This window comes from Erpetoichthys calabaricus, chromosome 2, assembly GCF_900747795.2.
Source record: "Erpetoichthys calabaricus chromosome 2, fErpCal1.3, whole genome shotgun sequence".
In the NCBI taxonomy this organism is placed as follows: Eukaryota; Metazoa; Chordata; class Cladistia; order Polypteriformes; family Polypteridae; genus Erpetoichthys; species Erpetoichthys calabaricus.
This window is the reverse complement of record NC_041395.2, coordinates 148,420,247-148,432,171: the sequence shown is the minus strand read 5'-3', so window position 1 is coordinate 148,432,171 and position 11,925 is coordinate 148,420,247. Positions and strand designations below refer to the sequence as shown.

Genomic DNA, 11,925 nt, shown 5'->3' with positions numbered 1-11,925 from the left:
CATATTTATAAGCAATAAGTATAACCAGATGTTTCCTATACTTGTCAATCAGTCTTTAATGATTCTTTGGAAGAATGCAAGTCTACATATCCTTGCAAAACTGCTTCACCTCAGAAACATCTTGGTTGGTTTTTGGACATTAAAGAAGCCAATCCAAAGCCCTAAATTTTGATTTCTTTGATAGTTCTGTTGTTTTGCTTGCTACATGACCCAGCTGCACTTCAGCTTTAGCTTTTGCGGTTCTTTCACTTAGGGCAATTTATTCAAGCCTTGATGCAGTATAAAAACTGTAAACATGACACTAATTCTTATATTTATTGTTCAGTGGGATTGTATAAGATATTTCTGCTGAATAGTACTTACTCCCATCTGGAGATGGGTGAGAATACTGTGTTTTTTTACTTTTCTACTTCAATCAACACCATACAGCCGAAACTGCTGGGGGAGAAGATCCAGTCATTGAGGGTGAATACTAACTGGTAGATGAAATTACTGTGGCTTAAGAACTGTGCATTGGATATGGTCATGAAAAGCATAGGGCTTCCACAGCGAACTGTACTGGCTCCCTTCCTGTTTATCCTGTACACCTCCAACCTTAGATACAACACTGAATCATATCCTCTTCTGAAAATTTCAGATGAAACAGACGCCGTATATAAGAAGGGTCAGAGTTGTCACCATTTCCTGAGGTAGTTTAGTTTGTTTGGTGTACGCAGACCACTCTTACATGTTTTGTACTGATCTGTAGTGAACAGTGTATTTTTCTATGCATTAGTGTGCCAACCCCTAACGGGAGCAGCCGAAAGAAGAAGTGTGCCAAGGAAATGGCATTAGTGCAGGTGCCAACAGACTAAATAAACTGATTATAAATGCTGGTTCATTCTCAGGAGGAAGGCTGGACTCACTGGAAGAAGTGGTAGAACAAAGGTCACTCAGGAAGCTGCTTACTATCCTGGACAAGGACGCTCACCCCCATATAAAGTTTTGGCTAAACAGAGGAGCACATTCAGTAACAGACCAATACAAGGTTGTTGCTTCAATAAGTGCTATGTGAGGTAATTTCTACTCTCAGCCGTTTATAAATGTGTCGTTGTTATGGCCCTGAGAGACGCCATAAAATAAAACTCCGTTTCCCTATACAGAACCCACTGCCTTCTCTGTCCGCATTCGTACCTCATCTTTCCTATCCTACACGTTGCCGTACCCCCACACTTCCCCCGCAACGACACGTTAAGAAGTCCCCGCCTACATTTCCAGCGCCTCTCTCCAGGGCACCACCCCTTTTCTCGTTAATCCCCAATGTAGTTCTCCGTGCAGTTCGCCCTCCCTCCCCATTAGAGCTAACAGTCCTTTAGCCTCTAAGCTTCTTCCCGACCGTGATGCTATAGTAGTATTCGTGAAGTAAGTTTAAGAAGGCTTCATGTTAAGTGATACTGTAACAGTGTATTAACATAGATACTTATTTAAAAATTGAGAAAGAGGACCAACCTACCTGCATAACACTTCTTCGCAAAGGGGTGTAATTTTACTGTGCGACTAACAATAATAATAATATCACGGACGCCACAGATTACAGTTCAATATGGTGTATACGCAGATATTGTATTAATGGAATTCCACTCCGAAACAACCAAAAAACGCTCCATGCATCACTGAATTTTCTAATGATTTATTAAAGTTTCTCCAGGCGGAACCAATGTCCGCGTTCTTGTTTCCAGGTGGAAAGGAAATATGTGCCACCGCGAATTGCCTTTCTCGCAAGGCCTTGGAACACATAGCGATGAGATGTAGCTGCTAGTCTTGTTCGATTGCATAATTTCCATTTGGTATTAATACTTCTCCCGATAAGCTTTACCATGAAAGGTTGTTCGTAAAGGTTTGTGTGTGTTTCGCATGTGCGTCCTTTGTGCAATTAATTTAACCGAGTACTTAGTGTTAAATATTCAGTGTGGTTCCGAACTACTGTAAGGCAGAGGTAATTTTGCACCATTCCGAACAGTAATGCATTTTTTATAGATGTACTTTGAGGACAGTAAATGTATTTGCAGTATGTAGTGTTTGTACATTATCAGCGGTCATAGAAGCGGTGCAAACGTTTCCTTGGTTCACGAATTAGACACTCGCCTGTAGTCTAAAATAATATATATATGAGTTTGAAAGCATGGTAATGTATCGGAAGTTTTTACCTTTGTTAAGGTGCAGTGAATATGGTCAGTGTCGTTGATCACAATAAATACATTGTCTTGTGAGAAAGGTTTCAGAAAAGACGGAGTGCATTATTGATCATCATTGTAGGCTTACTTTGAGCATTTAATGCCTTCGGTATCATCTGTCAAAATACCCAGACAGGTTGCTAAATATAATTAGCAACTTATTGTAGTTACCTATGATATTAAAAATGACCATCTACTGTAGTTGACACCAACAGATTTGCTGTCTCGATGAAGTCCGCGCGATAAGTATGTACAAGGAGAAATCTCATTCTTACCTGATACTTAGGGTGTGTTAAATGTTTAAAATGTATTGCTTTCAGAGTCATTATCTTTTATGGAAAATTCTGATGATTGAGTATTTTGCAGGTTTTTCCCAGAAGCATATAATAAGCTATCAGGAGGATGAAGCTTTGTCCTCTCTTTAGTTTCAGGTCTATCACCCAAACCATCAGACAGAGTTGCGAACTTTTTTTTTTGTTTTTTGGTCTGTTAAACATGTAAAAATATCCATGTTTCTTGGTTTTCTATTACTTATGGTAAATTACACCGTAACGTTGCGTTTTTTCTTTTTGGTTTAAAGCTTTTAAAAAAATTACTCTCCGAATAAATGTGGATTTTGACGTAAACAGTACTCATGTACATTTGAAAGTTCATCAGAAGTATCCAACATATACTCCTTTCTGTCTGGTATTTTGGCAAGATAGGGCTATAATGTGAGGTACTAGAAAGAATCAAACCTTTATTTAATGGTAATGCTTTAAAAATAGGGCTTTCAGGGTGCATTTATTAGTTACTCCAGTGTAGCAAAAAAAAAAAAAAGGAATACTTTGGTCTTAATAAGACAAGACACCAATAACTCTTTAAAGTAGTCACTTGCTGTGGCAAAATACTTTGTTATGGTAACACATCAATAGGTGACTAATATATGGGCTGTAGCCTTATCTGACATCCTTAAAAGCTCCTGTTGTACAGTGTTACCCAACAAGTTTTCTTAGAAAACTTTTATTTCAAGTTGTACTTCCTTGCCACAAAGAGGAATGTTGTAAAGAAAACCAATAGATCTTCTAGGGTGTCAGTTTGGCTTTCACATAACACATTTACTAAATATGCAGTTGCCTAGTACAGGTGCTGGTCATAAAATTAGAATATCATGACAAAGTTGATTTATTTCAGTAATTCCATTCAAAAAGTGAAACTTGTATATTAGATTCATTCATTACACACATACTGATGTATTTCAAATGTTTATTTCTTTTAATGTTGATGATTATAACTGACAACTAATGAAAGTCCCAAATTCAGTATCTCGGAAAATTAGCATATCAATTAAGACCAATGCAAAAAAGGATTTTTAGAAATGTTGGCCAACTGAAAAGTATGAGCATGTACAGCACTCAATATTTAGTTGGGACTCCTTTGGCCTGGATTACTGCAGCAATGCGGCGTGGCATGGAGTCAATCAGTCTGTGGCACTGCTCAGGTGTTATGAGAGCCCATGTTGCTCTGATAGTGGCCTTCAGCTCTTCTGAATTGTTGGGTCTGGCTTATTGCATCTTCCTCTTCACAATACCCCATAGATTTTCTATTGGGTTAAGGTCAGGCGAGTTTGCTGGCCAATCAAGAACAGGGATACCATGGTCCTTAAACCAGGTACTGGTAGCTTTGGCACTGTATGCAGGTGCCAGGTCCTGTTGGAAAATTAAATCTGCATCTCCATAAAGTTCGTCAGCAGCAAGAAGCATGAAGTGCTCTAAAACTTCCTGGTAGACGGCTGCGTTGACCTTGGACCTCAGAAAACACAATGGACCAACACCAGCAGATGACATGGCACCCCAAACCATCACTGACTGTGGAAACTTTACACTGGACCTCAAGCAACGTGGATTCTGTGCCTCTCCTCTCTTCCTCCAGACTCTGGGGCCTTGATTTCCAAAGGAAATGCAAAATTTACTTTCATCAGAGAACATAACTTTGGACCACTCAGCAGCAGTCCAAAGGCGAGACGCTTCTGATGCTGTCTCTTGTTCAAGAGTGGCTTGACACAAGGAATGCGACAGCTGAAACCCATGTCTTGCATACGTCTGTGCGTGGTGGTTCTTGAAGCACTGACTCCAGCTGCAGTCCACTCTTTGTGAATCTCCCCCACATTTTTGAATGGGTTTTGTTTCACAATCCTCTCCAGGGTGCGGTTATCCCTATTGCTTGTACTCTTTTTTCTACCACATCTTGTCCTTCCCTTCGCCTCTCTATTAATGTGCTTGGACACAGAGCTCTGTGAACAGCCAGCCTCTTTAGCAATGACCTTTTGTGTCTTGCCCTCCTTGTGCAAGGTGTCAATGGTTGTCTTTTGGACAACTGTCAAGTCAGCAGTCTTCCCCATGATTGTGTAGCCTACAGAACTAGACTGAGAGACCATTTAAAGGCTTTTGCAGGTGTTTTGAGTTAATTAGCTGATTAGAGTGTGGCACCAGGTGTCTTCAATATTGAACCTTTTCACAATATTCTAATTTTCCGAGATACTGAATTTGGGACTTTAATTAGTTTTCAGTTATAATCATCAAAATTAAAAGAAATAAACATTTGATTAAACATCGGTCTGTGTGTAATGAATGAATCTAATATACAAGTTTCACTTTTTGAATGGAATTACTGAAATAAATCAACTTTGTAATGATATTCTAATTTTATGACCAGCACCTGCATTTTACACTTTTACTAGTATGAGGAAAAATGACAAGTGTCTTTATTTCTTCTATATTTGTATAAATTTAGCACAAATTAGAAGAATGAAATTAGCAGAATGAAGCAAATAAGTCTTTTATGATTTGTACTATGTTGCATACTGTACAAAAATTGTTGTCATGTTATTCTTTCTAGTGCAGCAGGTTCAAGAACTGAAGATAGTCGGATAAGTAATGGTCTAACATGGATAGAGATCTTCTACGCCAGTCGGTTGCGTGCCATGGGCACCCCCTTTTTTCCCTTTTAAAAAGTGAGCAGTGTGAGAACCCTGACTTTCAGTGCGTTTTGGGAGACCTGTCAAAAACTGTGCATTACAGGTAATGTGGTATTTTAGTTGATAAACTTTTTTTCTGTTTTGTATCCTCTCAGAATTTATTTTTATTCAATATTTTCCAAGGCAATAAACAGTAATGTAACTTACTGTCTGAAATTAGTTTTCATATTTAAATTATTTTGTACATTAATAATTTTTTGTGATACATTGTTTAATGGCTTTGTTTATAGTACTTTTTAAATTGTTATATTATTTATAATATCATGGGCCAAAACTTAGTGCTACTGGCAAAAAATGTATATTAACAGTTAATGCCATTTACTTACTGCACTGATGAAAATTGTGTTTATAATGAGTATTTATATTAAGCACACTAAACTAAATTGTCATTTAATTTTTACAAGTCTGTTCCATGCAGCTGTCTCCTTGCTGGGTCATAAACATTCAAATGAGGTGCTTACTTTCATGGATTTATTTTAAGTAGGTTCAGTTAGGTGAGAAATACACTTATAAACCTGTCTTCTGTTTTGAATCATCAGAAAGGAGAAAAAATCTGGAAATGGTGTTGTGGAGCAGTTTATTGCAAGGAAGGCTGATTTGCTGTTTGCTCCCTCTTGGAAGCCTGATGGATCATTAATAAATGAAGATGAAATGGCAGGTAAATAAATGTTGTATTTTAATCTGCAATTTGCTAGAGAAGATTAACCAAACCTACTTATTAATTGGTCCATTTTGTGGAATATAAAATTCAGATATTAATAGTTTCTTGCCAAAAAACAATTTTTATTTATTCATCTAATGTTTATAAATAGACACAGGAATAGGTGTGGGATTTGAATCTTGGACACTGGATCCATGAGGCAACAGCACTATAGCACAACACTACAGTGCTACCTGTTTTATTTTTTTAATTCCAAATTAATGAAAATTGTTTTAGGTATATAGTTAAAATATTTTAAATGTTTATCTGCAAGAGTTGCTAATTAAACAATTTCTGTAATTACATTTTTTAATACATCCCTACATTTTAATCAATGCTACAAAGGAAATCCAACCCATCCAGTCCAACAGAGCATGCACTCACTGACTACCTGAAGCTTTATTCACTTTTGACTGATCCTGTACTGAAATCTAGAAATGCTTTTATAACCTTGCCCTGCTATCAAATGATAAGGGACCTAGTCGCCCATTTCCCTGTCATGTTTGGATGCATGTATTTATGGAAGTGAGCTAACCTCTTGTGCACATTGACACTTGCTTATGAGACTTTGGTGGTACACATACTACTCCTGACTCCGGTGTCTTCCTTCACATGCTTTTCAAAGCCTCCTTTGTTACCCCCCTGCCGGCTCAATTCAATAAAGCCGCAAAAGTACACTTTTCAAACCTTTTGTAGGCTTCTCCTTTCTTGCTGCTTTCAGTCTAGCGCCAGCAAGCAAACAGTTCTAAAAGATGTGGTCAGGTGATGGATGACCCATCACCTTGAGAGCCCTTTGAGAAGAGAAGCCTCAGCACCGTCCATCCCCTTTCCAAGAACTCCCCAGTCCTCCTGCTGCTGACAGCGTCTTGCACCCCTTATATAGAAGATGCCCTTATTCACAAAGATATTGGCTGCTGTATTCAGTAACATTGTACACACATGCTCCAACCGTCTTGTGACAGCTAGTCATGAAGACATTAAGCACATGTATAACATGCCTTTAAATGAAAAGAGCTGAATAAAAGATATTTGAGTGGAGTAATGTCTCTGAGGTTAGGGATCTCGCTGGCAATTGGAAAATTGCTGGTTCAAAACCTGTAAATGCCAGAAATAATTTCACTACGTTGGGCTTTTGAGCAAAGCCCTTAACCTGCAATTTCTCTGTCCTGGGTATGATGTTAGCCTGCATCCAGCCCAGCAATCAGGTCCTCCAACTAGTTTGGCAAACTTTGAGGTTGGTGGCAGGATTGGCACGCCATCCACTGTTTAAAAAAAAAAAAAAAAACTTTCACTGTTCCATTCCATTCGAACTAGTGTGGTGCTGAGGTGTCACCTATTGCACGGCTGTGCGTCAGTCCTAATTTGGGATCCTCTGGTGGGTTCGTCAATGTGCTATATCGGTGCATGCTCCCAACCCCTCTCCCTTAAAAATTATAAATAAACTATTTTTTCAGTTGTTTCTGTTACATAAAACTACTCAGTAAACTAGAATAATTTAGTATTCCTGGGAAAGTATTTATTAAAACTATTAGAAAGTAATTAGAGGTATTTCTGCTTTGTAGAAAAATATTAATATGGTAGAAGAAATACAAATTAAATTTTGAGTAATATGTGGTTAATTTTGATTTAAAAAATGTATTTATGCAATTAATCACGAATACATTTTTTTTATTAGTATTAGGCCTGGGAAAGTTAACGTGCTAATTTTTTCATTTAACGTGGTCCGTTTAATGCACTGAAAAATATTGTTACATCCAGGGTTGACAACAAAACAAATGTCTCTGGCAGTGCTTTGGTCAAGGTGGCAATTTTTTTTTTTTTTTTTAACGAAACAATAGTACAAATGAGTTAAGTGTGTACCTAAAGAATTACATAAACCTCCAGTACCGTATATACTACTTTTGAATATTTTTTTAAATATAATATTCATTTAAAGGTTTGACATTTTGTATTACGCAGTTTCATAATGATATGCCACATGTCACAACGTAGCACTGGTGTTCATTTTCTTGATTTATACATCCTGACCTAGGTGCAGAGGGGTTGTTTATAATAGTCCTGGTGCGATGTTAGAGAAACGTTGCGAAGGTAAAAATTACGCTGTTTCTCTAAGAAGATCAAATCAATGTCATATCACATAAGTGCTAAATAAGTTATCTTTGAGTGGCACTAAAACCAAAATATGTCTTTAGTACCACTGTATTTAACTTGTGAGTCTGCCAGCCAGCTTACAGTGTTGGCTGCCCTAATATAATGACAAAATTCTATGAAATAGAAGTGTAATGATGATCCCTACCCATGATTCAGGTTTGCAGTATCTTCCCTAATTTATGCAAAGAATGCAACATAACCATCCAAGTATTGTACAGTGTCAGTTTTTAAGTGAGATAAAAGCAATGGAGATCTTTTTTTTTAGTGTGCTAGGAGCAAAGGTGTAGGCAGAGCAGTATGTTCCAGCCGTTTTTCTGTGGTGGCACACTTTTCATAACCCAAAATATTCCCAAGGCACACCATGATTCTAGCAACCACAAATGCATTTAATCTATACATGTGCTAACCTGTCTAAAGGGGCAGGGCAATTAAATGAATTTTCTGCAGTGTATTCAAAGTCAATGGTCATTTGGTTTAAGGTCATTGTTTAAGATTAAACTTTGCCATTAATTGTTTTTTAAATTCCTTTGTGTTCATTCTACATTACATTTATAATTCAGTGTGCATTTACTTCATGATTTATGTATTAATTTTATAATTACGTGTTTTAAGGTTAGATGTGATTAATCGCGATTCATTTCATACATTTATGCAATTAGTTTTTTAATCGATTCCCATCCCTAATTATTATCCATTCTGTCTATTTTTTTTTTATTATCATCTATTATTTTTCTGTTTTCTGCATTCAGAACACTTAAATTGTCTTCTTTTACAGAGACCTATGCTGTTATGCCCCCCCTTGAGCAGTTCATGGAGGTGGCCAGTTGTGACCGAAGAGACATTTTCTTTCGAGATCTTGAACGTGGGGATGTTGTCATTGGCCGTATTAATTCCATAAGAGAGTTTGGATTCTTCCTTACTTTGATTTGTTTAAAGACTGGTTTGATAAGAGACATTGAGGATCTTGAAATAACAGTAAGTTTAAAAATGAACATAACTTTTACTGTGATGTAGCTGTTAAATACTTTACTGATTATAAACACTGATATTTCTGGAAAACAGTACTTTAAGAAATAATTCAAATGTTGTGTATTAAATTTAAATTAGGCTCTTTGTCCATTGAGAGATGTGCCTTCACTTGGTACCCATGAAGATCCTCTGTCATACTACCACATTGGAGATCTTATTCAAGGTATTATCAGAAATAGTACGCATTATCAACATATTGCATGCTAATTGGACATTTAATTGAATTCTGTACATATGATACTACTATTAATTTTTATTCCAGCCTATTTTTTAATAATAATCATCACTTTAAGATAAATATTTTGATATATTTTATGTAATAAGTTCTGTTTTATTCAAATACATTAAACACTCCACATTTTCACCCTAGGCTGTAGTTTACCTTATTTTTCAGCACAGCTATATATCCTAGGTTGATAATTTGTTTTGCCGGACAATTTGGGGATGTAGGTTTGTTCATTTTACTGAAGTGATAAAAATCTAGTCTGCTAGTTATTGAATAGCTTTGAGTATGCCATTGCAAAATTAACATAAGACAGGATTTTAACTAAATAATTTCTGATGTTACTGTAATTTTGGAATTGCTTTTGCTGCCAATAAGAGTTATTTGACAAAATACCTGGTTGTATATGCAAGTTTAACATTTGTGTTCTGCAACACCATATGTACAGTTTTTATTAGAATTTTTGTGTATCCGCTTTGAAGCTGGATAGATGCTGGACTGAAAAAGCAAGATGAATGAAACTGGCAATAAATCTTTTTTTAAGAAGTGTTAGGGTCATCTTAGAATATATTTTCTCTATGATTTTTTTTTGTTCTTTATTTCGCCTTATACAATTTCTTCTATTAGGAATTTTGTTAACTTTCGCATACCCCTTGGGGTCAGAGCGCAGGGTCAGCCATTGTACAGCACCCCTGGAGCAATTACAGGTTAAGGGTCTTGCTCAAGGTCCCAGCAGAGTAGGATCTCTTTTGGCAGTGATGGGGATTCGAACCGGCAACTTTTTGGATACCAGCACAGATCCTTAGCCTCAGAGCCACCATTCCATATCATTAATTAAATTAATTGAGAACACATAATAAATTCTAATTATGTTATTGGGATTGAAATTGCACCTAGGGCTAAGGAAATACGATAGGAATTAAATTGGAATGGCAGGAAATATAAGTGAAATCTGTTAAATTCCTCTATGAAGAGAGGTTGTATTGACTTGATAAACATTACAAAATAATGCAGTACAACCCCAAAATTCACAGGGGTTACGTTCCTAGAGCACCCACGAATTGTGAAAAAACGCAAATTATGGATGTGGTTAAAAAAAATGTCTGTTTTTATAGTTTAAACCCTAAATATGCTCCCAAAACACTTTAATTTCATTTCAACCTCAGCTTAATACATTACCTAAAAAAAAAATGTAAAGGTAAACCCGTATACTGTACAGTACTGTACTAATATGTCACCCGCAGTGCTAGAATGTAAAATACCAATGTTACCACTATATGTAGTGTAATTCATGCAAGCACATTTTCATTGCCAGAAGTCTTAGAAGGTGCAGGGTGTTTCGACAGCATCTTGGAGCTTTAACCCTTAAACTGCCACATACTTGGGGGTTACTGCATCCCTGGACGCCAAATAATTTTTTGCTGCACTTTTTAAGTAAACGTCACAATTCACAAAGAAAAAGTGAAATTTTAATGGAACACATTTTTTTTCATGCAAAGAGCATCACAATTACTGCAACACTGATCATTTTACACACTGCCAATGAACTGTAAAAACTGTTTAAAAAAACTACTGGAACAATATGTACAAGGTGCAACTGATGCCATTGATGAAATTCAGTAAATCGCCGAGCCAACTGCGCTTGAACTGGCTGCACGCAAGCACACAGAGGCAAACGCTGATGCTTGCAGGCTAGTCTAGTGCAGCAGCTCAATCCCAGAGACAGTGAGGCCGCAGTGGTCATGAGCTGGCTGCTCAACGAATGTACGATACTGATTGATCAGCTCTGGTGTGCTGGTAAATTGCACTGGGAACTGACATTAGCGGGTTGCGGCACTCAACGAATGTACATCGCCGAATATACTCTGCTCCTACGTGCTGGAAAATGGCACTGAGAAATGACTATAACCGGTTGCGGCGGTTTAAGGGTTAAGAAGAACAAAATGGAAAACACGAGAACACTCAGCTGGAGATGTGTCACAGGGCAGCTGTCAATCAGCAGCAAGGAGAAATGAATAACGCTGTAGCGGTCCAGTGCCGCTAACATTCACACCGTCAAAAAGACTGTGATTTAATTATTTTTATGGTGGAAAATCCATGGACGCACCCAGCCTTGACCCGACCCGCACACACTCACAATCAGAGACAAAAACAAAGCAAACCGGTAATTAAACAGCAAATAAAGAATGTAATGAAAACAATGATAGCACCCCTGTTCCCCTTACGACAATTATACATTAAATACAACAAAGCACCAACAAAACACACACAGTAAAGTCCATGAAATGTAATGATTAAAATAGTTCAGAGATCCGCATGTTGAATGGGAATGTAAAGATAGCCCTACTGGTAGTTCCTGAAATGGTGAAGACGGGTGGATGGGCGCAGGAGCGCTCTTTTCTTTGCAGGATGGCAATGAATCCACTTACAGTTCTCATGTACACAGGCAGACGGCAGACAATCCAGACCCCAACCACGAAGTGATCCAGGACAAAACAAATAAGTACAGGTAACCCAACAGAAGGCAGGCAGAGAGACTGAAACTTGAAACACAAATTACAAAAACTTTTTATTTTCTTTTGGTCACTAGCCC

At 37.4% G+C, this 11,925-nt stretch overlaps 1 protein-coding gene across 8 annotated transcripts in view; it reads left to right on the top strand.

Annotated features, from left to right (window-relative positions):
• The first annotated feature begins 1,736 nt into the window (after nt 1–1,736).
• Nucleotides 1,737–11,925, top strand: part of ttc14 (tetratricopeptide repeat domain 14) — a 39,999-nt gene continuing 29,810 nt past the window's right edge. Inside the window, exons 1-5 of one of the 8 annotated variants that reach the window (XM_028794617.2) lie at nt 1,737–1,876; nt 5,091–5,272; nt 5,769–5,887; nt 8,856–9,055; nt 9,188–9,272. In XM_028794617.2, the coding sequence (XP_028650450.2) occupies nt 5,139–5,272; nt 5,769–5,887; nt 8,856–9,055; nt 9,188–9,272 (538 nt within the window). In that variant the 5' untranslated portion in view covers nt 1,737–1,876; nt 5,091–5,138. Of the gene's footprint in view, nt 1,877–1,958; nt 1,976–2,027; nt 2,460–2,944; nt 2,963–5,090; nt 5,281–5,633; nt 5,683–5,768; nt 5,888–8,855; nt 9,056–9,187; nt 9,273–11,925 lie in introns of those variants that run through there. The other 7 variants (XM_028794618.2, XM_051924030.1, XM_051924028.1 and 4 more) reach the window with 7 other exon arrangements.